The sequence below is a fragment of the Nannospalax galili genome, unplaced genomic scaffold (genome assembly GCF_000622305.1).
Source record: "Nannospalax galili isolate Female #2095 unplaced genomic scaffold, S.galili_v1.0 scaffold283, whole genome shotgun sequence".
In the NCBI taxonomy this organism is placed as follows: Eukaryota; Metazoa; Chordata; class Mammalia; order Rodentia; family Spalacidae; genus Nannospalax; species Nannospalax galili.
This window is the reverse complement of record NW_008350535.1, coordinates 2,104,751-2,119,288: the sequence shown is the minus strand read 5'-3', so window position 1 is coordinate 2,119,288 and position 14,538 is coordinate 2,104,751. Positions and strand designations below refer to the sequence as shown.

The 14,538-nt window shown below is 37.7% G+C and overlaps 1 protein-coding gene across 1 annotated transcript in view; it reads right to left on the bottom strand.

The window, feature by feature from the left end:
* Nucleotides 1–5,918: 5,918 nt before the first annotated feature.
* The window catches only part of Naf1 (nuclear assembly factor 1 ribonucleoprotein), a 37,111-nt gene continuing 28,491 nt past the window's right edge, over nt 5,919–14,538 (bottom strand). The window contains exons 5-8 of the mRNA XM_017801867.2: nt 13,855–14,012; nt 11,212–11,263; nt 8,431–8,533; nt 5,919–6,734 (exon numbers count right to left, since the gene is read on the bottom strand). Coding sequence (XP_017657356.1) covers nt 6,280–6,734; nt 8,431–8,533; nt 11,212–11,263; nt 13,855–14,012 — 768 coding nt within the window. The 3' untranslated portion in view covers nt 5,919–6,279. The remainder of the gene's footprint in view (nt 6,735–8,430; nt 8,534–11,211; nt 11,264–13,854; nt 14,013–14,538) is intronic.

Here is a 14,538-nt window from a genome sequence, read left to right as displayed (position 1 = left end):
CGCAACATCATCTCAGAACAATATAAAGTGTTGGCAATGAATGGGGTTGGGGGGCTTGCACATTGTGGTGGGAATGCAAATTAGTTTGGTTGCTATGGAAAATAATATAGCTTCTTCAAAAGAAAGCAGAAATTCCATTTGATCTAGTTATAGCGTGCCTTAGTATAGGCCTTAGAAGTCTGCACACTGGAGATAGCTGCATACTCACACTTACTGTGGCACTAGTCACAACAGCCAAGCTATGCAATCAGCCTAGGTGCCCATCAAGTGATGCAAGGATTCAGAACTGTGTGGATATGCCAAGAACAAAAGGTCATGTGTGTGAAAACAGATGGACGTAGAGGTCACCCTGTTGGGCTAAATAAGCAGATGAAGAGTCGCTTGTTTTCTCTCCATGTGAAGCTAGGCAGAAAAAATAGATCTGAAAGTCAGGAAATTCTACTAGAGAAGGAAAAGTGGTCATAGAAGGTGAGGGAGGGAGGGAGGGAGGGAGGGCATGATAAGAGTCCGCAGGATGGGCATCACCAAAGCAGCACACACGCACACATGGAAATGTGAGTGAGTGAAACGACTCTGAGTAATTGCCATGCCTTGGTTATAATAAAGACTCCTACACTATCAGGCTTGGAAACAGGGCCAGCCAGTCCTTCTCTTCCACTCTTCCGAAAACGCACTACTTAGGGATTTTCAGAGGCTTCTGAAAGACTGGGGACCAAAAACAATAGGTTAGGACTACAGAACTGACACTAAAGAACAGTGGTTTCCAAAGCTAAGTCCAAAACCTAGATAGTTCTCATGAGCCCTGTGACCTAATACACATCTCAGCAGGATGAGGCATCTTTGTGATACACTTTCTACCACGAACTTCTGCCAGCCATCCTGTGATAGCAATTTGTGGAGTGTAAGGGAGTAATGGTACAAGGAGATATTCTACGAAGAAAATAAATATGGAAGCAGTATGCTCCACAGCCCATACATTAGACTAAACCACAGAAAATTGTCATCTCCTTGATCTCACAGAGATTTGCCTGCCTCTGCCTCCTCGGAGCTGCGATTACCCATGCACCACCACTCCAGGCTGAAATTGCAATCTTGTAGGCAATTCTGAATGGCTCAAGGTAACAGTACTTGAATACATAAACAGAACTAATGCCTGCAGCTATTTTCTTCTCCTCTTCAATATATTTCTGCCTGTAACTTGCTGAATAGAATTCATCTGAACTTATAGTCACCAACAAATATATCAGTAATTATATAGTCAAAAAACCAAAATGATAAAATTATCTGCTTTGAATGAATCATACAGTAAGACAGCTTCCATAATTGAGTCTGACAGTGCCAAATCATGTCTGAAGTAAAACACTGTGTGATCTATCATCAAACAGTTATTTCCAAGAGCTGGTAGAGGGAGAGAACAAATGTGTCCCAGCACTCACGTATGTCATGGGAGCACAGGAGAAACGCCTTAGAGAAGCAGTAACAGGTTTTGCCCACTGTGCCGGCTATTAGCATCAAGAACATTTCAGTCCATCTCTACCATCTCCACACTGTGGACCACCGTCATCCATTCACATTTTGATACGCGGCCTCTGCTAATAGATTTTATCCCTCTGTACTTTTCTATTTTGTTATTATTTGGGTCATATTTCTTGTTAAAAAAAACATTCGGCCCATCTAGCCGCAATATAAATAAAAGCTTTTACTACATGAGTAAGGTCAATTTGTTCTGTTTTGTGGATGGAATAATGTGATTAACTACAAGGTACTGCAATCTAAAATGCTTTCTCATTTCATCAGCCTAACAAACAGGAAAGGCTCTGAACTGAAACTATACATCACGGTCAGGCATTTCATGACTAGGCTTCAAATACATACACAAACATAGCTACACAGAAATATATATTGCATATGACAGTATATCTAATTTTATTAAAAGTACAGAAAAAAGTATCTGATATTTTCCTTCACTATTTCCATTATTGTTTTACTGATACACAAATTTGTATCTCATTTCCAAAACACTAACTTTATTTACTTGTCTAATTCACTAATAACAATTTAGGAACACAGTGTACACAGTCAAAAATAAGACATATTATTATTGCTGCTAGTAGTTCAAAACAAGTATCGGACAATGTTAAAGAGCTAATGTTCAACCTTGCTTTTAAGTACAGTATAGCAGGTATTTCCTTAATGTCCTGGAGCATAATTGTATATAGCTCATCAGGTAACATCTATATCCTAATTTATGTTCTTACACATTAGGACCAGAAAAGTCATAAAACTGGGAAGAGTTGTAATATTGACACTTATCTGCTGAATAAAGGACAGCAATGCATGCTTTTCTTCAGAATTCTGAATGCATTAAATTATAACTTGTATAGCTCCAACATTACCTGACAATGAATTCTTATAAATAATACAATCCTCAGTTTTTTATACTTTCAGCTAACATTGTATTGAAGTTTCTTCTTAAAAATATATTTAGGCCTCAATGGCTATCACTGATGTTACATGATGATTTCAAAGCAATTCCAAGTACCCTGCATAAGTGCTGCTAGGGTCCAGTTTTCTCAAATGTACATTAGCACCTTAGCCAAAGAGACGGAGGAAACCGAAAATCACACGTATGACTTCTTTCCCTTTTGCTTATATCCCCTGACCTAAGTCATTTGGAGGTGAGGGACACTGTAGTGTAGCAGGAAAGAGTTCAATAACTAGAACTCAACTATGGGCAGTTCATAAATGAACTAGTAGAAAATATCAAAGACAGTCAAAAATGCTAAAATGTACAAATTCATAATATCCAGCCCAATAGCAGTCATTTCGCTGAAAGGAAACAACACATTGTGCTGGGACTTACCTCCTCTAAACAGTACAACGGCTGAGAACCTTGTCTTTAAACACGTTATCAGCAAGGTTTTTAGAACATGGAGATCTTAAGTTCCTATTCATACTTACTAGTCAGCTTAAAACACAGAACTCAGGATCTCATCAAATGGTGTTTGTTAGCAATAAAAAGAAGTCATATAAAGGTGTGTGGGTAACAAATCATGGTGGGGAGTGGGGTGGAAGAGAATAAGAAAACTGTACTCCTCTCTGCACACTGAGGTCTCTGTCATTGCTATTTACATCTGTCCTTTTAATAGTTACAGACGATTACCAAGCGTTTCACTCTAGTGCCTGGTACTTAACTATACAAAATATCACTTTTACAAAATGCTCTATGGTCTGAATGTCCCCTCTAAATTCATGTTGAAATTGAACTGCTATTGCAACAGTACTGAGAGGTGGGACCTTTAATAAGAGGGGCTCAGATAATACAAACAAAATCTCATTTCCCTCAATGAGATAAAGTACGAAGGCCCAGAGGTTGGCACCTTGGTACTGGGTTTCTCAGACTCCAGAACTGTTAGCCAGTAGGTTTCTGTTCAAATTATCTGGTCTTTGGCATTGTGTTACAACAGCACAACACGAAGCAAGGCATGTCCTATGGTAAACTTTCTTTTTATCCCAGATCTCCAGTATAGGTAGTCTCAACACAATTCTTTCTGTATCTACTTTTAAGATTTATTGTGTGTATGCTTGCTCACATGCATGCATCTCTGTGCAGGTGCCCACAGAAACCAGAAGATGGTGTTGGATCCCCTGGCTGGAATTACAGGCAGTTGTGAACCATATCACGTAGGCGCTAGGAATGGAACTCTGGTCCACTGGAAGAGCAGGGGTACTCTTTTAATAGCCGAACCACCTCTCCAGCCCTTCAATACCAATTTCTAATGAACAAACACCTAATTACTATGAACCTTACCATTTTTTTTTATAAAGGGAAGAGAGTATTTCATTTTAATAAAACATACTGCCTTGTTCAGCAATGTTTATTTCATTCTGCCACGTTTGCTAATGGAGAATGCAGGGGTGATCATTGGTAAGCAATCCTGTGAGTACCCTAACATACTATAGGGCAGGTTGTCCATATTTTCTATCTGAACAAACAATGAATAAAGACATTTTAAGAATTTATCTTCACTTGAGCCTGGAGTTAGATGTAGTGCCATGACTTCACATGTACTGTTAGGACTAAGGTAAGGTTAACAATTGTACCATTTCTCTTCAGGAAGCAGGTGGCATCATAGTTCTATGTTCTGCTCCAACAAAACCCACAGACTGGGTATTTCAAAAACAGTATAAAAACACTTTCCAGGTCTGAAGTCTGACATGAAGGTACCACCATGAAGGCCCCAGCCTCTCGGTGGCCAGAGCTGGCTGCTCTTGGCTCCTTAGAGGATATCTTGTCAGATCTTCTAGAAGGAACACTGAATCCTCATGTAGTGGGAGCAAGAGAAGCCAGTTTCGTCTAGCCAGGCTATAAAGACACCAAACCACTGATGGGTTGATTCTTTCATAAGGAATCACATCTCAAAAGGCCCCAACCTCTTAATACGACCCACAAGGAGGATTACATCTAAATGGAAGTAAAAAGCAGAAACTGTAACACCATTAGCAGTTGGAGTCCACTTTCTAAACTCTAAAGATTAACTGATTCAACACCACCTTGGAGAACCAATCCTGAGATGCCAATCCATCCTGAGATACTAAAGATATAGAATTTGTAGGTAGTTTCATTTCATTACCTCCATCCCAGGCTCCATCCCTACTGCTACCCAAACTAGCTCACTGAAGTTCAATTGCCAAGGAAGTTACAGTAATATATTTTCCCCGAAATACCTGCAGGCTAAGAATAAACCCTGAAATTAAACACGGGATGGCTGTTTCCAAACCATCCAGGTGAACTGAGGCACCTCAAAGCTGCAAATGTCACAAATTAAGAAAGAATGCACATTGAGCCTAATGGTTAAGGCACCAACTTAATCAAAAGCAGGGAGCGAAATACAGAGTTCAGGAATCTGAGGTATATAAATTATTTATCTTTTTAAAATCACTACCCTAATGATTAAAAGCTCCGTTTTGTATTCTTACAGAAGAGTTCAGGGGCCTTTCATTCTTTTGACATATAATCTCACTCAATTCTACCTATCAGAAGTAATCTACAGACCAGAAAAATATGCCCAAAGTATAAAGATAATTCCTAAAAAGATATCTTCAAAGAATGCTGCAGTCAGCTCATTCTGTAGGGAGTAGAGGGACCACGACACAACTAGAGCTGACAGGCTGTGGAAAAGTAGTCTCCAGACCACTCCACACAAAGAGAATATTCCAAGAGTCTCAAGGAAGGAAAGACTAGTAGGTACCACTCAGTGGGAAGTACAAATCTGACAAGAAAAAGGCAGTCTAGTTTCCTTCAATTCCTTGCCATCCTATTAGCTAGTGGCTTTAAATTACAGTCTCTTTGGCTTCCTAGTTACTAAATGACAGATGGAACAGAGTATGCTGAGGGCTTGTTTTAGTTCTCTAACTACTCTTGTTTTTTGAGACGGGGTCTCCCAGTAGCCCCAACTGGCAGACCAGGCTGACCTCCATCTCACAGAGATCCACCTGCCTCTCTGAGATTAAAGTTATGTGCCACAACACCTGGCTCCGTAAATTACTCTTACGTTTCTACCAATAACATAAAACAACACTCACTCTTCATTTACTTAAAAATTACAAATTAATTCATAAATTCAATATGTATTTATCAGGCATGTAATCTGTGTCAGGCATTTCAGAACCCAGGGAAGAAGACATATTCCTAAGTACATTTTAAGGTCAAAGTGACTAAATAGTAAAGCTTTCTGAGTAATGTCTAGGTAATGGAAAGCTGAGTAGACAATGGAAGTCTGCCTATGAATAATATTAAACAACTATTCAGAGCCTCTGCCAATATTATCCTTTTTCTCTATACTCTTGAATTGCTTAAAAAGTTAAGTTTATTTAGAGAACTCTTGCACTTACAATCATCATCAATTACAAAAGCGTTAAGTTTAGAAAAATACTTTATTTTAATAAAGACTCTTAATAGGACTTTTAACATCATACTTTAAGATTATACTACAACCAATGTTCAGTGTATTATAAACCATGTTTACTAGGTGGAGGCAATGTAAGATATGATTCAAAGCTTTACTTAAATATTACATTAACTGAATTTCTTTCCCAAGATTAAAATGAAATTTTCCTATGAACACCATTTCACAAAGGTTACAAATATATATGAACTTACAGCTGACTCATTTAGTATTTTACAGTTTAAAAAAAAATCTAGCTCCATAATACAATTTCCCTTAAAAAACTAACAATCTGAACAGTTCACATTTCTCTGGAAATACATGGATATACTTAATAATAAGGTCCAAAATGAGAAGAATTACTCTCTCCAGGAGAGGGTGGAGGAGGAGGTGGGGGAGGTGGTGGGGGCAGGGAGTATGATAAATTAAGTAAGGGATGAGAAGCCATGTTAGGTGCAGCCCAGCCCACGCTCATGGACGGAGGTGGTGGAGGTGGTGGAGGAGGGAGTGAAAAGTTATGCATATCAAACATGGGTGGAGGGAAGGGATACTGTGGCATGACAGGACTGTCTTGTCTTTGAGGTGGAAATCCCAAAGTCTCTTGAGATGCCATAGGATCTGAGTTATAAAACTGCTGAGGAGGCAACCTGCCTCTACCATGGCTGGCTCGATGGTATCTACCCCTGGGAAAGCCTCTTGTGAATTCTCTGTTGCGATATCCTTTTGAATGTTCTGAAGGAGAGCCAAATGCATTCCAATTCTGATGTACTTCACCAAAATCTTCACCTTTGAATGGGAGAAGTACATAAAAACAAAATTAAAATTTAGTTTCATATATCAGATTAGTGTAAAAATTTTTATTTCTGGCACTTGAGAGATGGTTTGGTTTGTTCCTAGTACCAACACAGCAGTTAAGCCTGCAGCACTTAGACTCTCAAGGCTGAGCAGCAAGCCCAGACTTCCTTGGCAGCCTGTGCGGAGGCTCCTCAAACCCCCCACCCAGGGCATTGTCAAGGGCAGGGTAATGAGGACACCAGTACCAAGGCCTCCTACCCCAGCAGTGGTGCAGAACAAGTAAACCACCTGCACACTACTGATGAAATGTAACATGGCAGCACCACACTAAAAGCAGCGTGGCAGTTTCTGAAGAAACTAAAGAGGTGATGCAGCACCCAGCAACTGCACTCTTGCCTGGTATCTGTCCCAGAGAAGTAGAAATTTGTTTTCACATAAAACTCTGTACATAAATATATATAGCAGTTTTATTCTTGATAGACAAAAAAATGGAAACAAGGCAGATGCTCTTTAATGAATTAATGGTTAAAGAATGTGTGATCCATTCCTACCATGGGGCAGTACTCTATAAAGAGAATAAACTATCTATCTACATCTAGTAGTTTGAACGGCTAAGGAAGAATGATGAGTGGCAAAAGCAAAGGTATAGCTGTGATATACTGTATGATATACTGCAGGATGGCATTTATACACCATTCACGAAATGAGCAAGTATATCAAGGAAACAGAGAACAGGATCACAATTTAGCTCAGTGCAGAAAACCTTTATGTGCCAGGCCCACTATCTATCTACATCTAGTAGTTTGAACGGCTAAGGAAGAATGATGAGTGGCAAAAGCAAAGGTATAGCTGTGATATACTGTATGATATACTGCAGGATGGCATTTATACACCATTCACGAAATGAGCAAGTATATCAAGGAAACAGAGAACAGGATCACAATTTAGCTCAGTGCAGAAAACCTTTATGTGCCAGGCCCTGTCTGATTCCCAGCATTACAGGAAAAAAAAAAAAAAAAAAAAAAAAAAGAAGAAGAGAAAAAAAGAGAGAGAGAGAGAGAGAGAGAGAGAGAGAGAGAGAGAGAGAGAGAGAGAGAGAGAAAGAAGAAAGAAAAAAAAAAAAAAAAAAAAAGACAGCAGCAGAGAAAGAAACAGACAAATGCTTGCCATGAGTTGAGGACGGAGAGAACGAACCAGCAGTGGCTAGAAAGGCAGCATGGAGGATGAAGAAGAACTCTGTTCTGATGAGGTCAGCGTTGAGTCTTGACTGTCTTAGGTCAGTAATCTCAGTTGTGCTATACTATCAAGTTTTGTAAGACATTAAATTGTAAGAAACCAGACAAAGAGCACACAGTATCTCTCCAGTTGTTTCTTACAAATGAAACTGCCATTATCTCAAAAAGTTCAAGTTTAAAAAAGAAAATATTAGAAAAAGGAATGCTAAGAAAAAGTGTGACTTGGGTCTTAAGTAGTGGCACAGCAAATTCTAAAAATGGAAGCAAAGAGATTTCTTAAAATCATGCTGATAAGCAGATGAGTCTAACAGGCTCAGCTTGTTACTCTAAGAAGACATATCCTAAAACCACCACAGAGTAATGATGTGACTCAGACAGTTTATTATTGACAAACTTAGATACAAATGAAGATAAAGAATTACTGACTATGACTATATAATGTACTCACTCACCTGTCTCATTAAATTCGGATTTGAGTTTTTTCCGGCCCTGAATCTGAGATTTTTTCCTTTGTTTGGCTTCTTTTTCTTTTTCATCATCACTGAAATCTAATGCCTTGCAAACAAAAGCACACAAATGTACAGATTATGGATTTTCCAACATAAAAGAATCAAACTGCTATTTACCAGGTGACCAAGAAAATAAGTAGCTCTTTCAAAACTTAGTATCTGAATTAACGGCAAGAACCGGAGTTTTTTTTTTTCTAAGAAAACCCTAATGGATTTCATTAAGCTCAACATGTGGGATTACTTTTTTTTCCATTTGTTTCTTGAGATATGGATATTCCCTGGCAAGATGCCTAACTTCTTGCTCAGATTAAGATTCAACACAATGACAAGACAGTAACCAAGACTAAACTAATTTTATATATTATAGATCCAACATAGAAATAAAAGACACTGACCGATGATTTATTCACTCGAAACCACATACATACCCACCATATGTCATTGTAAGTTATTTATATGTTTAATTATTTACAAGTACACAGTATTAATTCTGTTTAGAATGATTTCAGAAATATAAAACTTACCAGTAAATAATTGGGAAAATGAGTAAAAAATCATGGCAATGTTACTTAAATAGAATTATAGGAAAAGGCTTTCATAAACAGATGATACTCACTTGACTCAAATCCAGCAGGAATCATTTTAAATTACAAGTAAAAAACTCATATGTAATTAAAGATTTACTTACTGTTATAGCCTACGAGAAAACCAAGATTTATGAGCAGTATCACTGTCATGATTTCTAACAGTTCACGTGATTTTTCTAGTAACACTAGAAAACAGGAATTATGTTTCATACTAACAGTTATGAAAGCAGGCAGGCTCCCTGTGTAGGCATATGGCCATTATTTTAAAAACCCACAAAATCCATTTAAGAGTCTCTCTGAAATGTTCAGTATGGCCTTGCTAAAATATACTCTAGATCAAATTCTCCATGAACCAATAGTCCAATTACTTTAGATTCTAAAGTCAAATTCAAACACAAACCCAAGGACTTCAAAAGCATGTAGCTCAGACTGGGCGGTGGCTGTCACCTGGCTTCACCCTCCAGGCAGGCATCAGCTAGTAGTAGCTGTTCCCTTGCTTCCTCTTCTTCTGTCACCCTCTTCCACTTTCTCCCTTTCTCTTCCATTCTTTCAAAACCGACTTAAGGGCTACGGTTTACTTAAGCTCAGGTAAAGCATGGTGTGTGCGAGACACTAAAAAGTACTGAGATCAGACAGGAGACATTGAAAAAAATACTATGATTTAGTCTTGTAGGAGTACGCAGGTGAACAAAGAGAAAGAAGGAAAAAAAAGCTTCTGGCATGGACAGGGAGTGGGAAAGGTACGTGCGAGACAAGAGCCAAGAACACACAGGAGTGAAAACGGTAAGGCAAACTAAAAGCTTTTCTCTCATCAATAAAATTAAGTAACTGTATTCTTCTCAAGAACAAAAGGGAGAAACTGAAAATTTTTAATTGGGAGGAGTTTTAAAGGTTACTTTGATGAAAATTTGCTATCATTTCCTGAAATCATTGCTGTTATATATAAACTAAATTTGCATTCGTTAAAACATTTAATTCAACTATAAATTACACATTTGTGTTAGAACTGAATATAAAAATGTGTAAGATGAGTAAGTTGCATTTCTAAGTAACTCATCTTTTATGCCCAGAATTTTCAAGGGGCAAAATTTCTCTACCTTTTATAAACAAATTCTAAGCTAAGATCAGCATCAAGAAATAATTCTGAATTCATAAAATGTTATTAACAACTACTATAAAATTAAATACCAACATTTTTCAAACTAGTCTGCCACCTGGAAAAAGCAAACATCATGTGGGCATCTGGGATTTAATTCTGTAATAACCTAATCAAACCAATTTCACAAGCAATAAATATTACCGGAACTAGTAACTTTAATCCTTAGGCCTAATAAAGGAATGTATAAAACATATGTGGATTGCCAGATACTTTAAAAATGTACGATTTCAGTAATAAAATGCCCTATACATAACAGAAAATGTAAATGAATACACAGTATTAATGTTACTAGACAACATTTTACCATGGAGACTAAGCTAGATCACTCCTTACCTAGGTTAAGTCACTCATGCCTATAAAATCTCTCTAGGTGGGTATAAACCTCATACATGCCTTAGTAAAACTAGAAATTAACACAGGCCATGATTTTCAATGTTGCTTGAGATTTGTGAAATGTTCAAAATTAAATCCTCAAATATTATATCCAAACAACAATATTAAAAAATCTTTAGAACTGAGCATAAGAAAATCTGTTTAACCTAACACATTAAACCAAACAGTCATAACTCATTTACATACTATTCCTAAATTAATTACAAATCTCTAAAAAGATTAAATTATTGGTGCATCTTAGAGGATAAACAGTCCTGCTGATGTCTATACAAAAAGAAAACTCAAAGGTTGGCTTTCAGAAAATTAACCTTTATAAGAACATGAAGAAGCAGGCAGCTACTAACGCTTTTGTATTTCTAAAATGCAGGTTTACTATTAAAAGCACCAGAGATCCTACCTGGACAATTTACTGACTCGATGATAAACTGTTTTAAGTAAAGATGTTCTGCCCTTATCATTTATCAACAAAGTTCATAAAAATGGGAAATCAGAAGGCAAATAGTAAGCTGACAAAGTAATTAAAACTGTGTAAGACTAAGCCATGCCCTGTTTTGTAAACTATTATGTACAAAGGCCCATACTTACTTCTGGAGGTGGCTCCTGATCATTCTTCCATGAGGCATCTGACCCCCTATCCCTAGAAGAAGATTAGATTCTGGTAAATGCTTACATAACCTAGCAGGACAGAAAATAAAAGTAGAGGATATGAGCTCAACCTTTAGTTTTATATGAAAACAGGCAAAAACTAGAAGACCATTTTTGTATCCTTTACCTATCTCAAAAATGTGGGCAGCTTATAAGACCCACATAAGACTTGGATGAAGGTATCAAAATGTCTGGTTTTCCTTTGGGGATACCTGACCTTTGTGTAAAACTTCAACACCAATACAGATCAGAAGAGATTCCAGCTGCTACAGACATATAAACAAATTCTTTTTTCCTCAATTCACCCAACGTATGTCAACAATTCTCTGTGAGTAACCAAGACACATTCCAGGGCCTCTCGAAACAAGGAGGGTGAAGTACTGACTGACTAGTGTGGGTAGGAGAAACACCGAATATTCTGAGTATAGTCTACCACAGCAACATGTCAAGTAAGTAACCAGAGCTGAAAACAACTTTTGGTGGGAAGTTTCATTCTGTTGGAGAAGTACAAGTACTGATTAAGTATCTTTGTTAATCAACAATAATACAAGTTATTTTGATGGATGTCCTCACTACTTTAAATGAGATCTTAGAAATAAATGAGCTTCTTGGGAATTAATTCACCAAAATCAATGGGCCAGTGCCAGTGAGATGTCCCAAAATGAAAACTAAGTGGTTTAAATTTTTGATTCAGAATTTTAACGTTATGTATGGAGCAATACCAGTGATTCTTTTATTGCTTGAAAAAAATAAGGCAATTGTCATAATCCCAGTGTTCCTTTTTGACTGTATATAATACATCTAATACATCAAATGATAGGGAGTATCCATATTCTACAGTTTAAAGGTTGAGGAAACCTTCCCTAGCTAATGTATCTACCACAGGAAATCAAAACTCCCTAAGGGGAAGATCAAGCAACAAGACAGTAAGTATACGTGAAGCCAAGACAGAACTAGCCTCACCAGAAGGGGGAACGGGAAAGAAGCTGAGCTCTCCCCTCAAAGCGAAACTCTGTACCCAGGGACCAGGAAGCACCAAAATGCATGGGCAGGTGGGGTTTCTCCACTACAGCCTCATATCCAAATTCTCTGGTTTATTCTATTTTTTTTTTAATTTTTATGTGTACATGGGTACTGCCTGCATGTAGGTAAGTGCACCCGTGTCATGCAATGCCTGAGGAGGACAGAAGACACTGTCAGATCCTCTGGAACTGGAGTTACGGACAGTTGTTGGCTGCCATGTGAATGCTGGGATTTGAACCCAGGTCTTCTTCAAGAACAGTGTTCTTAACTGCTGAGGCATCTCTCCAGCCCCTCTAGTTTATTCTTTTTTTTTTTAAATTGAGCTTTAAAATTTCATACATTTCCCACTCAAATTCAGAGCTCCTCCCCCATCCATGCCTTCCCTACTGCGCCACAGTACCCTACTGAGAACTGTAAATCAAGAATAAAGACTGCTTTAATTTAGCATCTATTTAGTAAACATTTTTAGAAAACCTTTTGAATTACTTATTAAGGTAAAACATCTGGCATACACTGAGCAGCATCTTAATATTCAAAGCAGCATTATTTTAAAATACAAAACCTTATGACTTATTAGCCATTTAACTGTTTGCCTCTCAACAATTATTTAGGACAATTAACCTTGCACAGCCTCAAATAATTTAGGTAAAATGGTTCTCTTCACATTCTTAAACACGACTTGTCCATTATGAAGACCAACGTTTTCATTTCTGAAATAATAGGTGCAATTAAGAGATCTGCTTTAATGTAAACTAGCGGACGCCTTCTTTCCTGAGCAGCTGAAACTAACAATTCTGATAAAGTACCAAAGCCAATGAAGTGCCTTTGCTCCCTGAAGAGCTGATCTATAAAACTCCATAGCCAAAGGCTAGCAGGGTGGACGAGGACTTGTGAATTAGGCACTTGGGAAGAAGAAGCTGGACACTCATAAGTTTGAGTCCAGCTACGGCTCCACGAGACACTGTCTTAACCAAAACAGCATTTTTTAAGCTTAGAATTTCATTGGAAATAATCTTCCTTATATCATAATACTAACATCGAGGTAGTCTATATAATAAAGTGTAAGACAGAAAAAAAAAATCCAAAAGAACCAATGAGGTAGATGAACAGTTTGGAATTGACAAGTCAGGTCTACATAGTGAGTTCCAGGCCAGCTGGAGCTACAGTGAGACACTGATATCTGTATGTATTTGTAGGCAGACAGATAGACAGGATGATAGATGACAGATAGAATCACCTATGAGAATTGTTTTGTGTTTTTTAATTTTTAAAGTTTAATTTTATGTGTATGAGTGTACTGCCTGCATGTATGTAGGTGCACCTATGCCATGCAATGCCCATGGAGGTCTGGAGGGGGTCAGATGCCCTGAAACTGGAATTACAGACAGCTGTTAGCTGCCCATGTGGGTGCTGGGATTTGAATCCAGGTCTTCTGCAAGAACTGCTAGTGCTCTTAACCACTGAGCCATGTCTCCAGTCCTGAGAATTATTCTTAAAATATAAAAATGATTGATATCATGAATTGATGATACATGAAGAACATATCAATACGATACTTACTTAAGTTTTTCTGTGAATATATACTGGGTGAAGTCTTTCATTGATGGGGCAAAGTACATAGTCTCCTTTATTTTAATACCTTTACTCTCAATATGATCTGAAGAATTAAATCGTAACACATAAAATGGATGTGCAACAGGTCCAAATATCTCAAATACCTACAAAAAAGACACATAAAGGTCTCTTTTAGTATGTATCTTTTCATAACGATTTGAAAAGTTAGCAACATTTTCTTTTTAAAATTACTGGTAACTGCTGAAAGAAAGCAATTCTATGTTAGAACAATAAATTACTTACTTCTTTTTTGCAAATTGAAAGTTTGTTTCTGTCTGGTAAAATTTAAACCATTTTGGTGGCGCCTACTAGATGCTAATTATGAGTTACAAGCTATAAAATTATAATCAGTAACTTCTGAAAATAAGATGCAGTCTACAATTGGAATCTTATGATGGGAAACATAAAAAGCAAGATTCTTGTTCAAAAGATAACAGGTCAGCTCTGTTGTTTTCACACAGCATTAGCATTTTATTAAAAAACTAAATTCTGACTCTGGTGGTGCATGCCTTTAATCCTCCCACTCGGGAGGCAGAGGCAGGCAGATCTCTGTGAGTTCAAGGCCAGCCTGGTCTACATAGTGAGTTCCAGGACAGCTGGGGCTACAGGGAGACTCTGTCTCAAAAAGAC